The sequence below is a fragment of the Gopherus evgoodei genome, chromosome 17 (genome assembly GCF_007399415.2).
Source record: "Gopherus evgoodei ecotype Sinaloan lineage chromosome 17, rGopEvg1_v1.p, whole genome shotgun sequence".
NCBI lineage: Eukaryota > Metazoa > Chordata > Testudines > Testudinidae > Gopherus > Gopherus evgoodei.
Window position 1 is genome coordinate 12,090,054 of NC_044338.1, and position 27,244 is coordinate 12,117,297.

A 27,244-nucleotide genomic window follows, 5' to 3' on the forward strand; every position below is an offset into this window, starting at 1 on the left:
ACAAAAATCCCCCCAATAATAGGGAGTTAAACTCCTATGATAGCTCAGTTCCTGTTTCTCTTCCCCTGCGCAGCTTGGGGTGGACAACATCCATACCTCCTCCCCAGCCAATACACCTGAATCCCCTATCCCAAAGAGCCTAGCCATACCTGCCTGCCCCCCCCCCCAACTGAGATGCTTGCACCCCTTCTCCTCCAGAGCCTGGCTGCTGAGCCCAGATACCTACACCCCTTCCCTACAAGCTCAGCCATATCTTTCCCCTGCCCAGATGCCTACCCCTCAGAGTCCAGGGATCCACACAAATAAATAGCCAGATGCTTAGGCCAGGCTTGGGTGGATTTTCCTCTGTGCCACTGCCTCCTTCCCTCTGGGGAACTGCAGCTGCTGGGAACTCTTCCCCCAGTAGTGTTTTCAGTAGGTGTGAGCTCCACTCTGCCTGGTTCAGTGACTGCTAGTGGCAGCCAGCAGCATTGCACCATAGTTCTGCTGGGGAAAAGCAAAGTCTTGCAGAAATGTTTTTTGTGCAAACTGTGCACTGGTGTAGAATTCCCCCAGAAATAAAATGTGGTAGAGAATTAAAGGAGATATGCTTAACTCAGAGTACCATCTACTATGATAATCTCTCTCATCTTCCTGTCTCACAGTTCACTGCTGTAATGCAGTCACCTCTCTGTATTGTGCTTTGCAGATGGGTGGCCTGCTAACTGTTGACTCATCTTTTAGAAAACTTGTCTTGCTCATTCACTCCTCATAAGCATGTGTACAGAGACATCATAAATTGATACACAGACTGTTTGTAGATTTTAAGCATTAACTTAAAAGCCAGCAGGTTTTTAGAGGGTAGGGTCACTCCCAGCAGCAGTCTCAAACCCTTACTAATCTTTTGAAAGATTAGATATAGCCCTTGGTGTGAAATAAAGGGAGCACTATATAAAGTAGAGTTAAGCACTTGTGGATGTGAGGATGAATTCAGATGTATCAGTTTTGATTTTCATAAGTCAACCTACCAGAGTTATCCTAGAAATCCTTAGAAGAAGGAACATGCACTATTGCACACATCCATAGAAACAATTCTGTCTTTCAGCCTACATACCTAATTCAAAAGCTGGTTGGCAATATTTGCTGTGCTCTTATAGGCGCTTGTTACATTCAAGGTATTTTTCTAAAACCATAAGGTTAGTCTGGCCAAGTGCTTACAAATTGGCTATTTTCCACTGTAGAAGGTAGTCTTTAAGTTTAACCCTTTTAGAAGACGGCTCAACATTAGTCTACAGGGCCTGAGCCCATTAAAACTTCATGCGGGACAAAGCTTTGTATTTTTTTTATTAAATATAGTTTCAACAACAGCCACAGTCATCGCTGAAAGTCCACATCAGAGTCCATGAAAAAATAAAAGCCACTTCATTTCTATTTCTAGAGTCAGAACTTGACTCTTATAACTGACATTCCCTCAATTAATGGCCAGGAGAAAAACGTCTAATCCCTGCCTTTCTTCTACAGTTATACCACACTTTGTTAGGGGTATCCATATTTTCTTTTTAATTAAGGCTTTAATTGTTGGCTTGTAGGGAGTTGTCACCTTCTTGTTAAGAAAACAGTTTAAGATAAATACTTCTCTTCCTATGACCTTCAACATACAAGCCTTAATAACATTTATGACTACCGAAATATACCTACTCCCTTTAACTTTCCTAGCAGCACTATTTTGCAAGAGCCTTACACAGCTGCAAGCTTGGCTGACACTAAAGAGGCAAGACAACTGAATGGGTACAACTGTCACAAGTCCTGTTTTGGTCTGCACTGGTTATTTCCCCCTGAAAGTCTGTTCAGTTAGTACTAATCTCCCCTCATCCTGCAACCTTATTACTTCTCATCACTGGGTTTATGCCTCAAATTTTGGTAACCCGCAAACATGCATTAGGTTACAGCAAGGCAATAAACAATGAATCATTAACAGACTTAAACAAAGAAGTGCAGCATCAGCCCTAGGACAGCTCTGCTTCAATATGGACATGTGCCCAATTAAGATTTTCTGTAACAGATCTCATTTCAATTGTGCATACCTTGCCCTTCTGACAGAAATAGCTCTCTGCATCACATGGGGGCTCCCAGCCCTGCTTTTAGAGTCCCCTTATACCATGCCACTGTCCTCCAAACATTGCAGTTCAGAGAATATACCTTCAAAACACAGACTTTTCAACTACAAATTCTTTCAGTAAGCTAACTCCATAGTCAGATACCAAGGTAATAGGGACCTTAGATAACCATATTTAGTTTTCAAAATAGATACAACATGGATGAAGATCTATAGTGATCTTAAGACTGTACTCTTTCTTTGGAAAAAGACAAAACCATCACTGAAGGTTCAACAAAGTATACATCAGCTACATCCCATTAACATGGATACTACTTGCTGATAGGAAAACAGTCACTTGATAAACCAAAAATGTTCTCTGTCTACATTAGCATATGAAGTTATGTATATCACTAATGCCAAAGCTACAAAAGCAAGTCAAATTTTCCCTTGCAAATACATGTATTGACATGAAGTAAGTGTTGCTACTGTGTCAAACATTCTCATTTTACAGAAGTATTGTTCTGTTGCTGCTGCTCTGCCAGTGCTTGCTGGAGACGCATTCTTTTCCGTGAATAATGCTGCCAGTGAAGGATCTGTTGCTCATCAATAAATTTAGCACACTGAGCATTTACCAGTTCTTTACGGAAGTGTTCATATTGGAGCAGCTCTAACATGTGCAAACACTGAGGATACCTAGATTAAAAACAAAGAGAATATATTTTAATACAAACTTTTATAGATTTACCCAGATTAGATTTAATATACTGCCACTTTCTGTACTAAAAATCCCATATTCTTAGTTTATTATTTTAAATATTTATATGCAAGATATTCATGTTTAGAGAAGCTCTGCTAATTATAATTCAAATAATTAATTATGGTAATGCATTCTTTAAAATAGCTCGGACAACATTACAGAAGGAAAACAGCCCCAAAATCTAACAGGCTCTCTAGATTATCCACTTATTTAAACATTCTTATATACAGTAATGTACTCAGATGATCTCAATCAAGTTGCTGATAATTTGAGTCTGAGAAACATACACTCATACCTCCCTCAGCCTTCTTTTGGAGTGACTTTTCTAAAGTTAGTCACAGATTTCCATTAAAGCTTCTGTGTATCAGCTGTAATAGTTAACAGTTTCAGAACCTCATGAGGAAAAAACAGAAGAAACTCCTTACACAAAATTTGAAATAGGTCTGCAAAATTAAGAAGTGTGCACAACCATGCTGTACTTCATATCATTTCTTTTCTGTGCTGCAAAATAACTGCAAGTGTTCTTTCTGTGCCTGACTCAGGCTTTGTACTACCAGAGTGTTCAAGAATATTTACTGTCAGCAAACACTAAAGCTTCTGTGCAGGCTACCAAATCATGATTTGCTTGAATAATTGAGGGAAGGTAAGTGCCACCCTCTTATCTAGGTCATTAAATACAATGTCTTCTCATGAAGTTTTGACTGTGTATGTATCAAAACTTTGTAATACAAAATCAGCAGACTGGAAACAAATACTGGTATACAGTTATAGAACACACAGTATAAGGTACCTATTATATTACAGTAACTCCTCACTTAAGTCATCTCAGTTAACCCTTGTTTTGTTGTTACGTTGCTGATACAATTAGGGAACATGCTCGTTAAAGTTGTGTAATGCTCCCTTCTAAAGTCCTTTGGCAGCCACCTGCTTTGCCTACTGCTTGCAGGAAGAGCAGGCCGTAGCAGCTAGTTGGTGGGGGCTTGGAACCAGGGTGAACCAGCAGCCCCCACTCCCCTAAGTTCCCTGTGCAGCAGCTGTGACCTTCCCTCCACGGCCATGTGCTGCTCCTGTCCTCTGCCCTGGAGCTGCTCCCGAAGACTCCTGCTTTCTGTGCGGGGGGGGGGGGAGGGGGAAGGAAGAAGGGGGCTAATGTCAGGGTGTCCCCCTCCCCTTTGTTCCTGCACCCCGCTTACCCCATCTTCCATAAAGCAGGGGGGACAGACCAGGACTCAGGGAGCTTGCAGCAGCTGCCTATCAGCAGGCTGATCTAATTAACAAGGCAGTGTAGTTAAGGGAAATGTGCATATCTCCCTCCATTCCTGCTGCCTTGTGTAGAGAGTGAGTTAACTAGTTCATCATTTAGCAGTAAGGGAAACATCCCACCCTTTGACTCCTCCACCTCAACCAAGCTTCACAATCATCATCACTGTGTACCAGTATTAAATTGTTTAAAACTGAGGGTATGTCTACACTACAGGATTATTCCGATTTTATAAAGTCGAGTGCACGTGGGCACACAAAGCACAATAATTCAGCGGTGTGCGCCCATGCACCGAGGCTAGCGTCGATTTCTGGAGCGTTGCACTCTGGGTAGCTATCCCGTAGCTATCCCATAGTTCCTGCAGTTTCCCCCACCCACTGGAATTCTGGGTTGAGATCCCAATGCATGCTGGTGCAAAAACAGTGTCGCGGATGATTCTGGGTAAATGTCGTCACTCATTCCTTCCTCCGTGAAAGCAACAGCAAACAATCATTTCGCGCCCTTTCTCTCTGGATTGCCCTGGCAGACGCCATAACATGGCAACCATGGAGCCCATTTTGCCTTTTGTCACTGTATGTGTACTGGATGCCGCTGACAGAGGCAGTACTGCAGTGCTACACAGCAGTATTCATTTGCCTTTGCAAGACAGCAGACGGTTACCAGTCGTTCTGTACCGTCTGTCGTGCCATTGTAAATTGGCAATGAGATGACGGTTATCAGTCATTCTGTACCGTCTGCTGCTGTCATGGGTGCTCCTGGCTGGCCTTCACTGAGGTCGGCTGGGGGCGCAAAGACAAAAATGGGAATGACTCCCCGGGTCATTCCCTCCTTTATGGTTTATCTAAAAATAGAGTCAGTCCTGCCTAGAATATGGGGCAAGTGTACTAGAGAATCAGTGTATCAGAGAACCAGAGAGCACAGCTGCTCCGTGTCAGATCCTGCAGAAATGATGAGCTGCATGCCATTCATGGGGGGTGCCCCTGCAACAACCCCACCCGTTGCTTCCCTCCTCCCCCAACTTTCCTGGGCTACCGTGGCAGTGTCCCCCCATTTGTGTGATGAAGTAATAAAGAATGCAGGAATAAGAAACGCTGAGTTTTTAGTGAGATAAAATGAGGGGTAGGCAGCCTCCAGCTGCTATGATAGTCCAGGCAGGACATTAAACGGTGGGGGGGGAGAGGAGCCCAGCATCCCGCTGCTATGATAGTCCAGGCACTACAGAATCTTTTCTTTAGACATGAAAGGCGCGGGGGGGGGTGCGGGCTGATGGAACTCAGCCCCCAGTTGCTATGATGAAGGCGGTTACCAGCCCTTCTGTACCATCTACAGGGAATGACTGGGAGTCATTCCTATTTTTACCCAGGCGCCCCCGGCTGACCTCACCTGAGGACAGCCAGGAGCACTCACAGGTTGATGACGAGGACCGCTATCAGTCCTTTTGTACAGTACCGTCTGCCACCAGGGAGGGGAGAGGATGCTGCTGTTCAGTGCCGCGGCACTGCGTCTACCAGCAGCATGCAGTAGACATAGGGTGACACTGAAAAAAGTCAAGAAACGATTTTTTTCCCTTTTTTTCGGGGGGGGGGGGGAGGGGGAGTAAACTGACAACATATACCCTGAAACACCCCGGACAATGTGTTTGACCCTACAGGCATTGGGAGCTCAGCCAAGAATGCAAATGCTTTTCAGAGACTGCTGGGACTGTGGGATAGCTGGAGTCCTCAGTACCCCCTCCCTCCCTTCCTCCAAGAGCGTCCATTTGATTCTTTGGCTTTCCGTTACGCTTGTCACACAGCACTGTGCTGTGGCCTCTGTCTATCACAGCCTGGAGATGTTTTCAAATGCTTTGTCATTTCGTCTTCTGTAACGGAACTGTGATAGAACAGATGTGTCTCCCCATACAGCGATCAGATCAGATATCCGTATGGTCCATGCGGAGCTCTTTTTGGATTTGGGACTGCATCGCCACCCATGCTGATCAGAGCTCCACGCTGAGCAAACAGGAAATGAAATTCAAAATTGCGTAGGTCTTTTCCTGTCTACCTGGTCAGTGCATCTGAGTTCAGATTGCTGTCCAGAGCAGTCACAATGGTGCACTGTGGGATACCGCCCAGAGGCCATACCGTCGATTTGCGGTCACACTAACCCTAATCGATATGGTAATACCAATTTCAGCACGACTCCTCTCATTGGGGAGGAGTATAAGAACCAGTTTAAAGAGCCCTTTATAAAGGGCCTCACTGTTGGACGGGGGCAGCGTTAAATCAGTAACACTGATAAAATCGGTTTAAACGCGTAGTGTAGACCAGGCCTTACACAGTGTATACGTGTGTGTATATATAATCTAGTCTTTTGTCTGGTGAAAAAAATTCCCTGGAACCTAACCGCCTCATTTACATTAATTCTTATATGGGGAAACTGGGTTCACTTAACATCGTTCGCTTAAAGTCGCATTTTTCAGGAACATAATTAAAACGTTAAGTGAGGAGTTTACTGTATTACAATGCAGAACACAAAATAATTTAATACTTACTTTAGGTATTTGGCATATTCAGGTTCTTTCCCAGTAAAGTAAATATTTAAGATAATTTACAAAAGATTTGTCTTTGAAGTACCCTCTCTGTGCAAGAACTGAAACAAACAAAACAAGAGTATCAACTTGCACATAAAGGAAATCAAATGATATTTAAAACTTTAAAATGCACATATAAAGCTTCTGTCTTTGTGGCTTAGTATACATTATTAAAGAGCACTTCTGTTTTTAAAATGTTTTAAACCAACTACAGTTACAAATCACTCTCAGATTCCGATAACTGAGAGACCAAAAATATACTTTTTTTTTGGTATGTTTATTTTTGCATATGATAGCACTCTGTTTATAGCAACTTAGTCGTCTTTCCCCTTTTGTATAGGTCTGTCACACAGCAACAGGCAGAGAACAGACTTTTAAAAATAGGACAATGTGTTAGTACATCATAAAAATTAGCAAGAAGGTTGAGGGGCAAGATGGGGTAGCACCTTAAAATTACTTGAATTCTCTTTTGTTTTTAATTGCCTAATCTTCAAATTGATGGTGTCCCTTTAAATAACTTTAAAATATTTTAATACGTCCTTCAGCTGCTTCTGCTATTTATTTAGGAATTTATATTGGCACCCAAGGAGTTCATCAATAAAAACAATTACACAAAATAGAACACTTATTAAAAACAAACCAAAAAAAAAACTATTCCTGCTATACAGCTTGTCCAAACAAGCAGTGTTAAGACTGAGCAATTTTTTTTATATATCAATAACTTAAATGATCAAACCCCCTTATTGTATTAGACTCTCTCTCAATATTAAGTAATCCAGAAACAAACATTGTAACTAATATTCATTACTCAGGTCCCTGATGTTTCACTTCAAGTACTTACAGTTGAGGTAATTGGGGTTTGCCAGACACTGAACAAATTCCAACTCCAGTTGGAACCGAAGTCGATTTCCAGTATCATCTGATGTTGGGGGGAAAAGTAGGTCAATACCAAAAAAAAACCCCATTCATTCTACGCAAATGAAAACTATGAAAACATTAATAAGGGTCTGAGCTATACACAGAATACAAAAGATTTGCTTCTCAATACGAGCCACATAGACAGAAGCACTCCATCTGGAGTTGGTGGGAGATAAAGCAATATATCCCCCCCCACCAAATCACAGAAATATAGAAACATAGAATATCAGGGTTGGAAGGGACCTCAGGAGGTCTAGTCCAACTCCCTGCTCAAAACAGGACCAATCCCATAATATTGATTCATTTTGCAAGATAGTTCTTACCGAACCTGAGATACTTTGTCAAATGAATCAACGTTTGGCACACCAGTAAATATTATAGCACCAAACCCGTGCTACCTTTTAGAAAGATATCCAGTCTTGATTTGAAGGCTTTAATTGATGGGAAATCTACCACATGCCTATGTCAGTTCTATCAACAATCAATTACCTTCACTGTTAAAAATGTGTACCTTATTTCTAGTCTGGATTTGCCTACCTTCAATCACTGGATCTCATCCCTTTTCCTGTTCCATCAAAATGCCAATTACTATCAGAAATTTCTTTCTGGTGTAGATACTGCAATCAAGTAACCTCTTAATCTTCTCTTGCATAAATTAAATAGATTGAGTTTCCCTAGTCTCTCACTATAAAGTGTGTCTTTCAGGTCTTGAATCATTCTTATTGCCCTTTTCTCAATCCTTCCAATTTTTAACATCCTTTTTGAGGCATCAACACCAAATTGAACACAATAGACTGAACACAAATAATAAACTCTAAGAATATGGGATTTTAGCAATGGCATCACTAATACTGAATACAGAAGTAATATGACCTTCCTACTCTATATTGCTCTACTTATACATCCAAAGATAATACTGCTCTCTTAGCTACACTTTGTTATCTACCCTGACCCCAGTCTTTCAATATCACTGGATTCCAGGTTACAGTTCCGTGCATCTTAAGAGTGTGACCTACATTCTTTGTTCTTAGATGTTGTTCAAATGAGTGCACCTAACCATGCTAGATAAGTCAGTCTTTATTTACCACTCCACCAGTCTGTCATCTGCAAATTTGATCTGCAATGATTTTACATTTTCTTTCAGATCACAAAGAAATTAAATAGTATTTGCAAGGAACAGATCCCAACAGGACCCCACTAACAACTCACCCACCCCACCCCCTATGACAATTCCCCATTTACACATATTTTTTATGATTTATCAGTTAACAAGCTTTTAATCCATTTAATACGGATGCATGCACTTGTATATTTGGGGGCATGGGGTGTTAAATGTCAGATGGGATTAAATCAAATGCCTATAGAAGTCTACATATATTAGTTCTCTCAACCAAATTTATGATCACATCAAAAAATGATATAAAGTTTGTCTGACAAGATCTATTTTCCATTAAGCCATGTTGACTGTCATTAGTTATGTGACTATCCTTTTTTACTGACTATATCCCATATCAGCCTTTTCCTGATTTTGGGTGATGGGTATCCCATAAAATGGGGAACCAGGGTAAAGAAGTGTTAAAGCTTTCCTGAGCCAATGACTCATGGGGCTGACACTGTTAAGGAACATCAATCAGTTTCACAGCCAATGGTATGCAAGCGAGTTCTGTGGTCCGCATCAGGTCTGACCACCTCTAAGTGCCCCAAGGTAATGGATCAGACACCCTGTTTGCAGCTTGGTGAACTGGAGGTGGCCTTTCAGCATGAAAGACAGCACAGCTCAGACCTCCCTCTCAGGACTGTAGTCAAGTGCCTTAACCACTCAGCCACACTAATCCAGTATCAGATAAGTAATAGCGGAAAACCCAGGTGAACAGAACCCCAGACTTGAATAAGAGATGGGAACAGATGCCAACTCTAATCCCCAAATACCCACCCTCCCCCCCCAGCATCTGGACTCTGCTTCCTGCTCCCCTCGCTAGAGAGCTCTCCTTCCTAAAGCCAGGCCCAGGAATCCCTCCCTAGCAGCCCTGAGGGGCCGAGTGCAGCAAGCAACCCACTCCCTTCTCTCCATGGCCAGGTCCACACTACAGCGTTAAATCGATTTAAACAGCATTAAATCGATTTAACGCTGTATCCGTCCACACTACAAGGCACTTAAAATCGATTTTAAGGGGTCTTAAAATCGATTTCTGTACTCCACCTAAACGAAAGGAGTAACCCTAAAATCGATATTACTAAATCGATTTAGGGTTAGTGTGGATGGATATCGAAGTTATTGGTCCTATTCTTTTACTGAGCTACCCAGAGTGCACCGCTCCGGAAAACGACGGTACCCTGGGAGCATGGACGCACACCACTGAAGTAATGTGCCATAGTGTGGACGCGTAAAATCGATTTTATAAAACCTGTTTTATAAAATCGATTTTACTAATATCGATTTAAAGCTGTAGTGTGGACGTAGGCTAAGTGTCTCTTCATAACGCCGGCATCTGGCATTTCCACTCCACGCACCTGAAGAAAAGGGGTTTCCACCCAGGAAAGCTTCCGCCCAAATAAATCTGTTAGGCTTCAGGTGCCCCCGGACTCGTTGTTTTTGTGAATACAGCCTAACACGGCTACCCCTGACCCCCAAGCTTAGCGTGTCATCTTGGTGGGCAACACTGCCGTGCAGCGGAGCGGGCCCAGAGGGGGCCTTGTAACACCGCGGCCCCGCTTCTTATAACGAGCCCCCCCGGGGGGGCGAGGCGCGCTCCCCTCAGGGGAAAGAGCGGGGGGGGCAGGGTTGAGACGCGGATGCGCCGGGGCAGGAGCTGGTGAGAAGGGGGCGTTCACTCCCCACCCCCAGGCCACAGCAGGGCCGCACGGTCTCCGAGCCCTTCCCAGTGAAGCGGGAGACTAGCGGGATCACCAGGCGGAGGTCGGCGGCTGGAAGCCGGGGACTCTGGAGCCAGGAGCCGAGGGGAGCTCCGCAGAGCGGAGGCCGGCGGGGGAGGCCGCCCCCGGCTCTCACCTGTCTCCATGGCTGACGGCCCCGCTCGCGCGCCAAGACACCCAGAACACAAGATGGCGGCGGACCCCGCCGGCCGGAAGCCTCCCGGAAGGCAGCACTGGTGCATTCTGGGAAGCCAAGCGCAGCGTGCGGGCGTTGCTAGGGTAACGAATACGCTGCGGAGAGTGGGGGGCAGTGATTTGCTCCTCCGCCATTTGTGTCCTGAGTGCGGGAGAACTCAGCTCCCGAGCGAGGCTGCGGTGTCACGACATCACAGTGCGCCAAGCGGATGACGTCACAACCCGGGGTGCGGCGCTGCTCATGACATAAAAGCAGAGGAATGCTGCGTCGAGTATGACATCACAGTGCACTGAGTGAATGACGTCACAACAGAATCGGTTATTGCGCTCGCTGTTCATTGACCTCGCACTGGGGACATGCTGCATTGATCATGCCACTGCACTATGGCAGTGGTGTATTGTTCATGACACCACAGTGCCTGGGTGCCATGCTGTGCAGAATACCCCATTGTGTGTGATATCACAATCAAGGGCACTGCAGTGTGACAGCAGAATGTAGGATGTGTTAGGAATAGCCTGGATGGAACTCATTGCAGAATCCGACACTAAGATGGGACATGATAACTGTGTACAACTTGCAAACAACAAGCAAGTGGAGGAATTTTCAGTGTGGTACAAAGGGAAATAACTGAAAGTGATTAGGTGAAATTAAGAGGGATAACTTAGGCTGAATATCAGGGAACACTTCCTGACAGTGAGATATATTGGGTTGTGGAATAGTCTCCCAAAGGAAGTGGTGAAACCTCATTGCTCTGGACTTTTAAAATTGGATCATAAAAACGTGTGCTACAGTATGAGAGAAAGCGAAATCAGGTGCTCTAACAATTCTTTCTCTTCTCTAATATAATACTTGGTGGTGATGATCATAACAATCAATCTTGTATGCAGTGGTTTTCATCCATAGATCTCAAAGCAAATTGTGTACATGATTAACAAAACAACATTATTTTTAAAACCTCAAATTACAAACCCTTTGTAAAAAATGTTGATACTTTTTATTCACGAGTTTCCAAAAAGTAGGCAAAACTACAGCACACAGAAGGGAAAATGGTCTCTCTTCAGAAACAACACAGAAAATAAAGGTAGAACATGATACAGAAAAAATAACACAGGTGAGAACCCACATTTTGGAGATCAAAAGCTTCATACTGCTCCCAATAAAATCAACAGCAGGGAGCAGGATTGGGTCCATAGTCCATCATGTCGGTTAAGGGGAAGAAGTAATATATTCATGTATTTTAATACCAAATGCAGCTATATACATAAAAATAAATCCAAATTAAAAACAGCAGGGAAATGTCTCCTACCTTTTGTACCTACTCTCATATCCCTTGCTCACTCATACTTGCCTGTAATTTTAAAGTTTGCATTGGGCTGCTAAAACTAAAGCACAAACTCTAGAATCAAAGGACTCAAAAGTTCAGTTTTGTATCAGTAACCTCCCTTTGCAATCAATGGCCTTGATTTGCACTCTTTTTCAGATGGTGCTTGCCAAAAAATTGTGAGCTTTTGCTTTTTGAAAAACAGTGCTATATATAACATTTGTTTTGTAGCGATTATAAGGACAAATAAGATTTTTTTATATCTACATTTTTGAAGTTTTTTCCCTAAGAAATTATAAGTTTTTCCTTTTTTGCCACTAATGTAATTGACTATAAGGGTTAAAATTCTGTTAATATTATCCAAATGAATACTAGCCATGTAACCTATTACCTGGATAAGAAAGTAGGAAATCTTTAGAGACCATATTCTTCACAGTTCTTTGCAACCTCAAAGATAATGGCAACAGAATTTCTGCAGGAGATGGACAATTTAAATATAAGTGACCCCAAAGAAACGATGAGTTTAGCTATAAAGTGGGTACAGAAGACATTTCCAAATGTGGAATCAGTTACCACAGGGACATTGCAATGCTGGATGGAAGAGAAGCCAGAGGAATTAATCATTCTTGTAAGTGATTTATTACCTATGAATTAAAGCAAGTACTCTGTAATTAAAATCAGTCTTGGTGTCCTGAAAACCCAATTTAAGAGGGTAACACTTTGCAACAAGTATTTAGTGTAACATGGCTGTTCAGGTATAATTTTTTTTAAAACTTATGATCTTATGTCAGACTTGTCTTTTTTCTCTTTTCCCTTCATGTCTTATCCTTTCCACATTTCAAAAGTAGAGCCTCATAAAGCAGGGTGCACTAGAGGACACTAATAACACTTTGCCCCTTTATAGCCTGGTGTACCCAAGGATTTCAAAGCATGCTGGGCTCAGTCCTCTATGTAGTTGTTTTTTATCATTCTTTCTTGACCTGATTGTGATGCATGCATGACTGTGACAAATTAAATAAAAATAAAGTTATAATCAAGCTCACTCATAGAGTTAGCTCTTCAGCTGCAGTAAAGTAAGGTAGCACTGTTGAAGTAAGTGGTACTAAGCCGATGTGCACCAACTTAAGATCTAGAGGAAAGTTGAAAACCACAGGATCTCACAGGGGATTCTTCAAGAAAACAAATAAAATCTCCCATCCCATTATTCATTTACAGGCATTGTTATAGCGCTTCTGGTAGGATCTGAGAGCCATTTACTTATGTTAGGTTCAATTTATTCATTTAAACCCACTGTATGGGCATCTACACTAGGACTTTTCATGTTGCCTATCTAGCACTGGTGCTGGTCCTAGAGTAAGGGCCGCTGTACTTGGGGTTAGGTTGTTTGTGCAACTGTGCTATCTAACCCTACATTAGTGCTTCTACCCTTGCTAGCATTGGGGAATCATTAACACTGCTTTTTTGCAACACCTGAATTTTCCACTGAAGTCTCCCAACCCAGAACCTAACCATCCCAGCTTTAGTGTTTGAGATTTACTGATGCCCAGCATAAGCACATGATGGTGCCGGAAAAAGGAATGTTTTAGTGGCAGCATGCTCTGCCCCTGGAAAGGAACTGCTGCCAGGTAAGAGAGCTCTGTTTGACGAGGCCTGTATTTTGTGGAGTTTTTGGACTGGGATTTTAGTCCTGGTTCCCCAGTTGTGTAGGTCAGTTGGTGGGGTGAGATGTGTGTGTGTGTGTGTGTGTGTGTGTGTGTGTGTGTGTGTGTGTGTGTGTGTGTGTGTGTGTATAGTAATTGTATTTGCAATCCATTAATCATTACAACTCCATATTGCACTAGATGTTGCCAAGTTCTAGATTCCAACTGTGGGAACTGAGTGGAGAGAAAAGGTGGGGTGCCAACAAGCTTCTCAAGAAAGGAAACTATAGTTGTGGCAGGTTATGCTGTTAACCCCTTGGACAGGCAGTTTTAATTTTAATTTTAAATCAGTTGCAAACCCCACTTCAAAAACAGCCAAGTTCTTCAGCCTTTTCCTAAGGGAACGCGAACTGTAAAGGTCAATCAGGCTCTACTGTGAAAGTTTCATTCATCCAAGTTATGTGACAGTGAGAGCCAGGGCTGGATTTAGGCACAGGCGACCAAGGTGATGGCCTGGCTCGGGGTGCTGTACGGTATTCAACAGTTTAACAAATGGAGGGCAGGCACTGAAAATGCCCCTTGCCTGGGGCACCGTTTGGTCTATGGTCAGTCCCGGCTAAAGCACTTAATAAATGGAACTCTCTGAAAGAGCAGAGCAGAGCTGCATTGTTGCATCAGCACCCTGGGCAGAAACTCCACTTCTGAGGGCTGGTCTACACTACGGGGGAAAATCGATCTTAGATACGCAACTTCAGCTACGTGAATAACGTAGCTGAAGTCGAAGTATCTGAGATCAAATTACTCACCGTCCTCACGGCTCGGGATCGATGTCCGCGGCTCCCCCTGTCGATTCCGCAACTCTGTTCGGATTGATGGAGTTCCGGAATCGATATAAGCGGGTTCGGGGATCAATATATCAGGTCTAGATGAGACGCGATATATCGATCCCCAAGCAATCGATTGCTACCCGCCGATACGGCGGGTAGTGAAGACGTACCCTCAGATCTAGACTAAAACAAATGTCTGTGGTCTAATGCTGCCAAGCTAGCTAGGTTTTACTGCTCCTACTGTTGTTACATTGCAGTAACAATGGTATTTACAGATTTACCTAAAACCTGGAATCTGAGTTTTTTTGTAAGCACTTTCCTATTTTTATAGGTTAAAATATTTTAAAATGTCTCAGTTAGGAATTGCCTATAAAAGTATCTGTTGCAAACTAACATGCAGCATAGATTTTTTTTTTCTGTGAATTGGGTTATAAAAACATCTAAGGACCACTTGTTCTTAGCTTTTGTTAATATAGTAGGGTTGCTTTTTTCAGACAGGATCTTAGTGGTTGTGGAATACTACCATTATCATGTTGAAAAGTACAAAGTCACTCCCCAGTAAACACAGACTTGAGGCTAAAAGGAGAGATCAGGCAGATCCCACGTGTCTGCTTTTCTATTCTGGAATGCGATTTTGCTCCCAATAGTGACTTCAGAGGAGAGGATCCTATGGAAAGGTTGACTCACAGGAATCAAATTAGCATGTAGGTTTGCCAAAATCAAGTCAAGAATCTCAATTCTTGGCCATCAATATCAGGAACAAATTGAAAATTGAGGATAAGAAATAAAGGCCAGGAATATTCTCTAGGGAAATATTTTTAAAAAAAAAACTAGTTAGTTTGTATGCGAGTCACCTGAACATGTGCCCAGAATGCTCAGCTTTGACACTGGCCTTGAGCAGATGACAACCAACCAGTTTCACTGTCTTCATCTATAGAACAGGAGTGATAGTACAGACTTACCTACTCTATCCCAGCGCTAGGGCTGTCTATTAGTTGAGATCCAGTGATGCAGTATTTACGTCTGTGAGTTCAATGGCACGGCTTATGTAAGCAAAGATTGCGAATTTAGATCCTGATTGTTTCTAAAGCACGTTTAAGGGATGTGCTAAATACTATTTGCTTTAAATTATTATTTATTTTTATAAAATTGCATTCCTGTAGATTGTACTTTAACAAATGTAGGAAGATGAGTTCCCTGCCATAAAGAAATTAAAACCTGTGTAAGTGAAAGCTGTGTTGTAAAAATGACACGGTGTACTTTGTGTACTTTGTGTACTTACCAGCTCACCAAAGTGGCAATAAAGTTAAGCTCTTCCAATGTTGTTATAGCTATTCTGTTTAGTGACACATAAAGACAGCAGGTACTAAGAGATCTTGCCAGATCCTGGGTAAAAACCTAGCCCCCGTAAAGCCAAGCAATGGGTGTTTTGTGATTGACTTCAACAGGGCCAGAATTTCACCGCCTAATTTCATCCATCACAAATGGATTCAGACTCAGTTGATACTGTCTATTTATGTAGCCTCTCTGTTGATTGGAAAAGGCTTCCCTTTAAAACCTGAGATATTACCTAAGGTACTTGTTCCTCTGCGGGACTCAATAGGTAAGTTTCATGTTAAAAACAAGGTGTTTTCTGTGTGAACAGTGGAATATCACACTAAGAACTTTACACAGTGCTTGTGCTTTTCAAAGTCATTTCCGCAGGATTTATAACAGCCTTACAGCTTTATGAAAGCAGACTGTGTGAGACAATTGTACCATTTTTCACACTGAAGAGTAGTTGTGACTAACAAAACAAGGATAATTTTGTAATAAGGATTCTCTACAGCCCGTTCTGGGGTGTGAAGCCAGCACCCCATCATCCAGCATACACTGGCAAAAAGGGATACATTGGGCAAGGATAAAACCTTATTCTTATACAAAGTGCCATTAGATAGTCAAATTCTACCTAGAGGAAACAGTATATTGATTAAGATCTCATCTACAAGTTATTAGCACATTTAAATCTGTTTATTTACCTCAGAATGATAATGGGCTGGAGCAACACTGCCATGATTCAAACCAGAGGTCCCAAGTCCAGCCTATGCATCTTCAACATCTCTCCCCACCTACAAGGCAGTCCTGTCACTATCTCTGTCAGTAGGTCTTGAAAAATTGTATCCAGAGTAGGTCAGAAAGAACTTGTGCAGACTCGAGAAGATCCTGTTTCAAATATGGTTAAATAATAGAGAACAGGGTGCACATTATGTTATATTTATAACAAGCCTCTACAAAGTCTGCAATTTTTTACTCCAACACTATAATTGTAGCTCAATAGCAGCGAGATCATAGTTATCACTGACTGAAACGATTGTTAGAACATATTTAATTAAAGGCTTAACTGTTCCCTTGAGTTTTACTTTTGAGGTCAAGGGACTGGCAGGTAATGTGCATTTCCCAAAGCCCATCCTGTGATTGTCTTTGCAGAAACAATCTTCATCTGGAGTTTATTAGACAAAGATGAAATTTTAATGAAGCTGTAAGTTTGGCTGCCCCAAGACTCAAGTTTTTGTGGTTTTTTGTGAACATAGTCACATGAGCACGTCCCCATGGTTCATTCCGGGTTCATACAACTAAGAGGTAGCATAAATAGATCTGACATTAAACATCATGCTGCATATTTTAAACAGTCCTAAGATATTGTAGGTTTTATTTTAATGAGTTAAAATTCGTCAATATTCTGTTCTTAGGATACCCGGAGTACAGCTGAATTTGAAGTCAGCCATCTGCCAGGAGCAATACTCATTGACCCTCAGAGTGATACACTGCAAGAATTTCTGCAGAAACAGCTCCTTCCAGGTATAGAAAAGATCTCCGTAGGACTCGTTCTTTGTTGTTGCAAATTGCTTTCAAGCTGCTTTAAGGTGAGAATTTTCAAAAGCGCGCAGTGAGCACACTTGGGGCCAGAGTTTCAGAAGTGCTCAGTCCATGGCGTGCTGGAGACAACTAGAGAATGGCTTGGCGCATAGCCAGCTGAGAATTGGAGAAGTGCAAAGACCACCTTTTCACCACCCTCCTGAGCTATTTCTCAACCATAGCCAAGAATCTGGGCCTTAATATTAAAAAAAAAAATAAAGCCTTACTTGGGTTATTAACAACACTCAGGATTATGAGAAACCTAATTTACTTTTCACACATATTCTGGATTATTATTACTATTTTACTCTCTGTATGGCACTCAGCCTAGATGGTATAACCGGACTGGGCAATTTCTACTCAGTTTTGTATTCAGGTTCTCATACACTGGCGCAGTGCTGAAGAGCCTAGGTAAAGAAGTTCTAAAGGGCATTTCAATCTGAAACAACCATTTTCAATGATATTAAAAAACACAAACATGTATAATCGTCATTAATGTTAGATTTTGTTATATAAAAAGAGAAACTAAATTTTGTGTCTAAACGGCTTGAACAAGGTGCTGGGTTATGCCCGGTGCTGAGGTCATTATTGCTGAAATAATCATCATTATAACCGACTAGAAGTATTGCCAACTCTCATAAAAATGTAAAGTTTTTTTAAAGCCCCAGCTTCTGGAGTCAAGTGAATATGTGAGAATCTCAGCTTTAAAAAAAGTTCTCAGCACTTATGGATGCAAAACTTGAAACTGTGACACCATCCACTGTATATCCTAAAGGCTCAGAAACTAAACATTGAATGAAAAGGACCTAAATTCATTATTTTTTTTTAAAACACATTGTTTTTGAGCCAATCTCATGATTTATGAGGGCCTGAGTTACCACTGGAGTTGGCAATACTGGATTAGTGAGATAAAACCTTGTAGCTGTACATGCCTTTTAATTCCATCCTTGTTTTTTCTGTTCTATTTCAGAGAGTAAAAATAAAAACATCATTTGCTATTGCACTGTGGGATACAGGTCTTCCATGATTGCCCAGAGCATAAATGAGTTCTTGTCAAGTGAAGTCGTCCAAACCCCCAAAACTTCCCTGAAGGTTTATAATGCAGAAGGAGGACTGATGAAATGGGCCAGTGAAAGAAGGCTGATGGTGGACAAGCAGGAGCAGCCCATTCACCTTGTCCACCCCTGCAGTGAAGCATGGGCAAAACTACTGGAACCAGAGCTGCAAGCACAAATCTAAAGCATTTCTGCAAGTCTGATCTTAACTGGGGCCTCTAGGTGAAATACAAATTAATAATAAGAATAAGAATTAATGGGGGCCTCAGCCTCAACTGTGTCTTGTAGGAATAACCATAATGCTACTAATAATAGAGGATTACAATATGTATTGTAAAAGCAGCAAAGAGTCCTGTGACACCTTATAGACGAACAGATGTATTGGAGCATGAGTTTTTGTGGGTGAATACCCACTTCATCAGATGCATGCATTTCTCCCAGGAAAGCTCATGCTCCAATACGTCTGTTCGTCTATAAGGTGCCACAGGACTCTTTGCTGCTTTTACAGATCCAGACTAACACGGCTACCCCTCTGAATATGTATTGTAGTTGTTTTAATTGTGGGCAGAACTGGCTAAAGCTACTAAGCCAGCTTTTCAGCTGGTCTAAAGTGGAGTAGGAACTGAAGTCAGTTCAGATATGACAATTTACACCAGTTAGACTGAAATCTAGATTAACAAAGGGCACAGGACAATACAGAATCCCTCTACAGTCTGGTGAAAAAGGAGACGTCCTGGCAAATGCTGGAAACAAGTCTGAAAGAGGTTATTGTGTCCTAGCATAAGAAATGTGATAAAGGCACATCAGTCCTCCTCTTACGCCAAGATGGAACAGAACACTTTAGCTTTATGAACCTTTTCCTTCAGTCTCCAGGTCTGTCACTCTGGCACCTATCATAAGCATCTTTTAAAAATTATATCTAATAAAAAATACAGATAGAATCCCATAGTCCAAATCATGACGAATGGAAAAGCAAAGCACTGCATTTCTAGCATCTCTGTTACTGTTTAAATTTGTTGGTGCAGTCCTGTGTTCACCAGATAGCTTGTCTAGATGCATCTAATCTTTCTGGGAATAACAGTTGGGCCAGTCACAGGTAAAGAGAAAGAGAGCGCCAGCTGGAAATGCATAGTAACCAGTAAATAAAATGCTATGATTAAGTGAGATTATTTCCTGCTAGTGAGTTGGGTTCTAAACATATATAAGCTCACCCACATACGATGAAAATAACTTTAATTCTTGGTCCTTACAAAGGTGATGCACAAATAGTTACTGTTTCATGGAGGGCTAAATAAATATTTGGGAAGACGCATAAACCTGCTCGTTAACTGCATTCTAACCAACCTCTCGGTGCTTATTATTTGCTCAATTGCTGTATAATCTTGACTGCAGCTCTGAAATCCGTAGGAAGCATTTCTAAATATACACACCTCTCAACTTGGTTACTGGACTTTTTAGGTGAGTGAAAATAGCACATCACTGTTTGAACCTCTGTCTTTTCCTAGACCACTTTATTTTAAAAATAGCTGTTGACTTATTTTAAATAGTTGTATATGGAGTACTACAGCTAAGAGAAATTTGAAACTGTTATTATAATTTTTGAGGTGCCTGATCTTGCAGTTTTACCCAGCAAAAAAAAATCGTCCCAATCTCAAGAGTGGTTTGGTGGGTTGTTTTTTGTTCGTTGAGGGGGTTTTTTTTGGTCTCAACATTCAAACCTGACAGCTCTAAGAGCCTAATCCAAAGCCCATTAATGTCAATATGAGCCTTTCCATTTACTTCGGTGGGCTTTGGATCAGACTCAGGGTCACCAACCCCAGCTACAGGATTCACGATGAGCGCTAGGGCAACGGAACCGAAAAGAGCTGGAGAAGGAACCTGGGGATTCTAGAGAGTAAGTCAGTCAATAACTAGATTGCATGATGCTTGTCTGACTGACTGCAACGCAAGATGGAGCAGTCAGCGTTTGGAATGATCAGATTTATGAACAAAAAAATACAATGAAATATCAAAAGCCACACAGCCTGAGCAGCCGAGACAAGGTTTGGTATTTGGTGAATGAGGTATAGAAGAAACACAGCTAGAGCTGTTACGAAAGGGAGGCCTAGTGAGAAGTGCCAGTAAGTAGAGGGGTTTGGTTGAGGGTCGCCCCTCTCCAGGGCGGCTGAGAGCCAGGCCTCCTCGCTACACAGTACTTCCTGCACAGAGAGAAAAAGTTCAGAGCATGCTGCTGTTTGAGTGGCAGAGACCTCCTCATGACTATAGAATGCAGGGGACAGGGTCGTCTTAAGTGTGCACGTGTCAGTCTCCTTCTGGAACTTATAGGCAGCGTGACTTGCAAGCTTCTTGTATCTTATGGCTTCAGGCTGCCCCTGCAAGCAGCTGAGCACAGCAAGGAACCAGAGGAACTCCAGAGCCGTCCTGAAGCACAAGCAAGGAACTGAGGCCCAATCAAGCCCCTGTTCTCAAGTCACTCACGGGGTGGTGGAGGTCTCATTGACAGGGCTGGTGATGATGCCGTTCCTGTCTGTGAAAGCCATAAGAACTGTGAGCCGGGAAAGGGAAAAGGCTGATGTTGCCCTTTAAGGAATGGGCCATGGGAGCACCCTGAGCACTTTCTCCCCTCTTGTGTTCCCACTGTCTTGTGGGGCTCTCCCATCCCCTTTGTGGAGCACCCCCCGACCCTCCCTCAGCCTTTGCCTCGTGACCTTTGGAGTGGGACTAAGGGAATACTTCCACCCCTCTCACCAGCCCTCTGTCTCAGGAAGCGGAGCAGCTCTTCCTTTCCAGCTGGAGCGCTCGGGGGTGAGCTGCCCTTTTAAGTCACAGAATCCCTCTCACTTGGCTGCCTCACAGTGACCTCACAGCAACTCAACGAGCAGCTGGGAAAACAAAAGGAAAAGTTGGAACTGGCTCCCCTAAGCCTAGTTTCTATTGAAATTCAGCTCTGAGGTCTCTGACCTGCCTTCCTCCCCCATCTTTGATCTTTGTCTCTGGGGCCTGGTCCACACTACGCAGTTAAATCGATTTAAACAGCGTTAAATTGATTTAACGCTGTACCCGTCCACACTACAACGCACTTTAAATCGATTTTAAGGGCTCTTAAAATCGATTTCTGTACTCCTCCCCAATGAGAGGAGTAATACTAAAATCGATATTACTATATCAATTTAGGATTAGTGTGGACGGAAATCGAAGTTATTGGCCTCCTCATTTTACAGTAGCTACCCACAGTGCACCGCTCCAGAAATCGACGCTAGCCTCCGACCATGGACGCACACCACCGAATTAATGTGCCCTAGTGTGGACGCATAAAATCGATTTTATAATATCGGTTTTATAAAACCGGTTTTAGTTATTTCGATTTTATGCTGTAGTGTAGACGTAGCCTCGGAAGCATCCACTTTAGTCAGCGCTTAGTGAAGGGAATACTTCAGTTACTATATTTAAGCTTAATAGCAATGTTCACTACACAATCTGTTCATTACTTGCTCGCATGATGTAGAGGTTGCTGTTGGAGTTGGTGACACTGACCCGCCCCCACCCCAGGTTACTGGGACCAGCACATAAAGTCCAGTTTCTTCCCAGCACTCCAGCATGTCAGAGAGGGCAGGGCCCAATTGCTTCCTTGGGATTAATCAGAGATCAAGGCCTATTCCAGGGTTAAAATCATCAACAACAACTGAAAACGCCCCAAACCTGATTCTTCCTAAAGTAATGAGCTGCTGGCAGTTCTCCTAAGGAAATGACAAACCATATCATTTACCCACACTGACTAAGGGGGAGACAATCGAGGGATTTTAACTTCACAGCCTCAAAGTTCCATGTTCCGCTAATTATTTCCAAAATTTCAACATAAAAATACAGTCAGCAGAAATAAAATATGCAGAGAAAAGCCCGTCCTTTTGACAGGTGGAGAGAATCTGTTCTTGGAAATTTGGATCCATATTCAATATCTACAAAGTTCAGGATATTTGGATCTGGGCTTTTGGTTTGGGCCCATCCCTCCTAACAACAAAGATAACGGTGGAAATTAGCAAAGGATGCTGTATGCACCCCTTCACATGGGGGAAGGGTTTAACTCCTGGGGGGTAGGTTATTATAAGGGGAAAAACAAGAACCAGAAAAAGACTTATCCAGAGAATTAAAATAAGCAAGAAGGAGCAGATTCCTTCTCTCTCCCAGGCCCCTGAGAGGGCAAACTCAGTTCTCCCCATTTCTCCCCTAGGTCAGCACTTGTCTGAATTTCTTCAGAGTGCAGAGAGGTAGGTATGAAGTTCACTCACTCCTCTCCTAGACCACCAGGGGGCATCCAGCTCTGTGGCACAGTTCCCATCTCTAATTCCTAGATAGTGGCATCAAGTGATTTGAATTAGGGACTGTTCTCAAACCAGTATTCATGTCAAACTGATCCTTTTGTTTCAGCTAAATGTAATCTTTAATGGGTCTATTCTAGGAATGGTAGAGTAGAGAGAATAGGTCCATATACAGAATGAGATCAGTTTTCATTTTGGGAGCATGCATTTTTTTTGGCAGATATCTGCACTGGGAAATGGTAAGAAAAGAGAAGACCACAAGTTGTGGTGCTTCAAGCAGCAGGACTGGGCATCAGGGTTCTAGTCCCAACTCTGGAAGGGCAGTATTGTCTAGCAGACAAAGCAACAGAATCTAGAAGATCCTGCATTCTCGCTGTGAGTTTACAGTAAGCAAGCTGCAGTAAAGATTACCATAAAGAGGCCCCACCACTATGCAAATCCTTTTAATATCTTGAGTTAACAATTTGCCAGATTCACTTACCTCGGCTGTAATAGGCTTTCTGCAGATGGACTTTATTCAAAGATCATCATGACCCAAAAAGAAGTTGATTTCTGTGCAATCTGCTAGTTACAGAATGACCCAACTATATATGCTCTATAAAAAGTTTACTAAAAGTAAGCGCACCTAGAGATTTTCATCTACATAATGCAAACAAGGGTGGCCTAAAGGTTGACGACGTGTATCTCAATATTGTATAGGGACCTCATCTGATACTTTCCCTTCTGCAGCAATGGGATTTCAAACTATTGTTTGGTTTCCTCACATCAATCTTCTGTAATTTCCACTTTTTGTGTGTTCCTCAAAAAGAAGAGAACGGTGACAATCTACACAGACCTCACTATCTGCTGTAAAATCTCAGGCCAGTTTTTAAATGGGTCAATAGAGATGCATTTCTGTGGTGGAGTTCTGCAGAGCTAGATTTAAATTCACCTGTGGGCCAGCAAGATCTTGAGAGAGTGTGTCAAAATGGAGCCATCCAAAAGCAGTAGCCACTTTTGAAAATATTGGCCTTTGCAACTTGGTCACACAGGAATGACAGAGCAAAGAATCCTACCCGGATAATCTGCCTGCTTGACTTGTTCTTGCCACATGGCCATCTTTCCTTCAAAAGACTTTGAGTCAGTTTGAAATTTGGATGACTAGTTTGTGTCTTGTAGGGTGAGATTTTCAAAAGCACTCAGTGGTGGCCTAATTCATGTCAATGAACCACTGATTTCAATAAGAACAGGATTAAGCTAGAGGTGAACAATTTTGAAAATCCCACTCTTACTGACAAACATTAGAGCTGGTTAGAAAATGCAGGGAGGGGAGATTTCAACGACAATGAAAATAATTGTTTTCTACTGGAAATTTTGACTTTTAATCAAAAACCTGAAACTCATTTTTTTAAAATTTTTTGTATCTGGAAAAACCAAAATATCTAACTTTTTTTGCTCAGATCAGTATGGCTTTTGGTTTCCAATGAATAATCAGAAATGTTCAACAAAAACAATCACTTTCTACACCAAATAATAAATAATAATAATAACTTAACTGAAAAGTTAATTTCCCATCCAATTAAAATTGACAGAAAATGTTCAACCAGCCTCACTAACTATTAATTAAGTCACTGAAACCCATTATTGGTCAATAGTCAGCACAGGAGGTTTGTTTTGTTGTAAGGAACATTCAGTCTCTCCTGACTTTTCAAGAATCTGGTTGTCTATAGAATCACTGGTCTTTGGAAGCTGCACATCACATTTCTGGCATGAGGTATTATTTGAAAATGTATTGCCGTCTGACTCATTGAAAATCTACACTGCAAAGAAGGCCAGGCAGCAATTTTTCATGGTTAAATAAAGTCAATAGACATGGGGAAGATAGCATCTTTTTACTTGTAAAATGGTCGGCTGCTTATGACAAGGACCTTATTGAGTAATGAATGGCCACTATTTACTAATTGCAGCAAGGAAACCCAGATGAACAAAAATAGATTTAATACTGAATTATGATGCAATCACCAACTCGATTTTAAAAAGTTACAGTATTATTGCTAGGGATAGTTTTATTTATTTTATCAGATGTGTTATGTCCATTATAATTCTTTCCCCACCTCCCTCATTTTCATGTGGTTATAACTTTCTTTCACAGCAGTGGTAAACCTTTATGGCTTTCTAAAATATTTTTGGAAATTTTTAGCAAAGTCACTTAAGTCAATTTGGAAAATAAAGTGCCTGAATATGTGTGGAGTGGCTTTATTACTGAGGGACTCTTAGTGTCTGCATTTCCAGACATTGAAAAAAATTAACTGAGTAACTAAATTTTCATTAATATTGTGTTTCTCCCTAATGTGATGTGGAAGTGGTTAGAGCAGTGGATTGGAAGCCAGGACATCTGGATTTAATTCTTGGCTCTGCCACTGACTTGCTGAATAATCTTGGCTTAATCACTTCATCTTTCTCTACCTTCTCCTATGCCCAAGTAAAACAGAGGTAATAATACTTACCTACCACACAGGTATCCTGAGGCTTTGTTAAGGATTGCAACATACTTCAAGAATCTTGGGTAAAAAGATTCCATATAAGTACTATATAGTAATTGGATATAGTCACTGATTTTTATTTGTATATCCATCTACATTTTAAAGAAATGATATCAGTAAACAGCACCTTGCATTAGTGATGCGCAGCAAAAGGAATATTAAAAAGAGGCTGGGTCACATTGTGTATTAGGGTTCCATTTATACAAAGGTTACTAAACAGTTAACATTATATTCATGTTACAGCCATGAGTAGTATGTGTTATAGATGGTTATAAGCACATCAGTAGAAGGTGTTATGTGTGGTTTTAAGTTATGGTTTTATAACCCATAGACCTGTTCAGCTCTATAACAATCTATTAATCTTCATTAATCCTTTATAAATGGAACTTTAACAACAAGCTGGATCAGATTCCATTAGCATGTGATGTAACAGGGCAGTAGAGTTTCCAGGATTATACAATTGAAATAGGGAAAAATTTAACTAAGGCAGGACACAATCCCCAATTATTTTGTGCAATTATTCTCACTACATGATGCCATGTGGTGCTTTGCATAGGCTTCTTCAAACAATACTTTGAATAGGGAAAGCAGCCAACCAGTTGGGCACAGAGTGTGCTGCTGCTACTGATACTCTGGGAGAGTTTTCAATCTCTCAAGCAAGTTGGCGTTTATTGCTCTGCTAATGCATTATACCAGTAGCTGCAGGAGTGGCCATTGTCCATAATTAGCTGAAGATTGGATTGTTCTAGTACATCAAGGTGCCACAATGGCACAGATCAGATTGAACAATATAGGAAAGTCACACGTTTATTGACGCACACTAGAGTACATTACAAAACAATCCCTCACCTTTATGGAACGACCAATGCAGCTCTAACGTCAAGGCTTTGCTATTGCACACCTCTTTCCATAGTGAACATGAATGTTCAAAAGCCAATAGTTAGTCTGTTAAAGATGCAATTTGTCTGCCTTTATTTTAACAAAAAAGATACACCCTGGCTGGTTTGATTTTAGGACTTGGTCTTGCATTTACATTAAACTCTAGAGCCAATTCAGTAGGCTTTTCCTCCACAACTGATTCCTACACCCCATCCCTGATGCAAAAAAATCTTTAGCAAATGCTTTCGCCATATTCTGAGGTTTTACTCTTTAGAGCAGAGATGAGCCTGTGCTGGAACACAAGATCTGAAACTGACAAAACTTGACCAAGAGTGATCCAGCTCTGGATTCACAGATTCTTTGGGGGGGCCAGAGCCTCAGTGACATGAATCAGCATTGCTCTGAATTCAGCGGCACTATGCTGAATTAAATGGCACTATGCTGAGGAGCTGGCCCATACTTTTTAAAACCAGAAAAGCCCATTCTGATTATTTAGTCTGACTTCCTGCATAACACAGGCGGCAGAATTTCATCCCAAGCTCATGGCTCAAACCTATCTGCTGTCTCTATAGTTGAAGAAGAATTCATCTGTGCTTTGGAGGGAAATCAGTTTCAGCCCTGAATCCATATTACACTCAGATCTGTTTCTACTGGGATGCTTTTTTCCCTCACTTGTGCATAATCTACAGTGATTTATTTATTTAAACAAACAACAACCCAACCAGGAAAGACATTTTCTCTTCCTTCATAGATTCTCCTGTGGGTTGAAAGCTCATTTGCTAACTAACAGCTCCATCCTGCATACCATATATAGTTATTCCCACATAGAGTCTGACTGAAGTCAGTGGGACTGTATGGGAAGCACTATTCACCTAGAGATAACTGTTTGTAGGAGCAAGCCCTATATGACAGCAAGCTATTTACCATGGTCCTGCACCTTTGAGACTTTTGCAGATTTCCTCCCCCATTCTGGAGTTCCATACCAAAAAACCCCACTGATCTCCTAGACCGTAGGAAGCAGTATTAGCTGCTCAGTGTGCACCAAAAGGAACCTTGAACTACTGCAGCTCCATGAGCATAAAAGCAGGGTAGAGCCCAGGCTGCACTAGAAGAGGGATTTCAAACAGAGCACTG

The 27,244-nt window shown here is 41.8% G+C and overlaps 2 protein-coding genes across 3 annotated transcripts; one reads left to right on the top strand and one right to left on the bottom strand.

Moving 5' to 3' along the window:
• Positions 1-1,304: 1,304 nt before the first annotated feature.
• Positions 1,305-10,781, bottom strand: MED31 (mediator complex subunit 31). Its single transcript, XM_030536216.1, is given in 5 exon segments — positions 1,305-2,770; positions 6,629-6,657; positions 6,659-6,726; positions 7,509-7,586; positions 10,596-10,781. Coding segments are annotated over 5 exon segments (474 nt in total). The 5' UTR covers positions 10,702-10,781; the 3' UTR covers positions 1,305-2,577.
• A 36-nt stretch (positions 10,782-10,817) lies between these two features.
• LOC115636305 (UPF0176 protein plu1816-like) lies at positions 10,818-18,774 on the top strand. Of its 2 annotated transcripts, none has more exons than XM_030536217.1 (3): positions 10,818-10,881; positions 17,173-17,281; positions 18,309-18,774. In XM_030536217.1, the coding sequence occupies exons 1-3, from the start codon at positions 10,864-10,866 to the stop codon at positions 18,575-18,577; spliced, it is 396 nt and encodes a 131-aa protein (XP_030392077.1). In that variant the 5' UTR covers positions 10,818-10,863; the 3' UTR covers positions 18,578-18,774. The 2 variants fall into 2 exon arrangements, with proteins under 2 accessions (XP_030392077.1, XP_030392078.1); XM_030536218.1 differs by lacking the exon at positions 10,818-10,881 and adding an exon at positions 10,921-11,149.
• Positions 18,775-27,244: the final 8,470 nt, after the last annotated feature.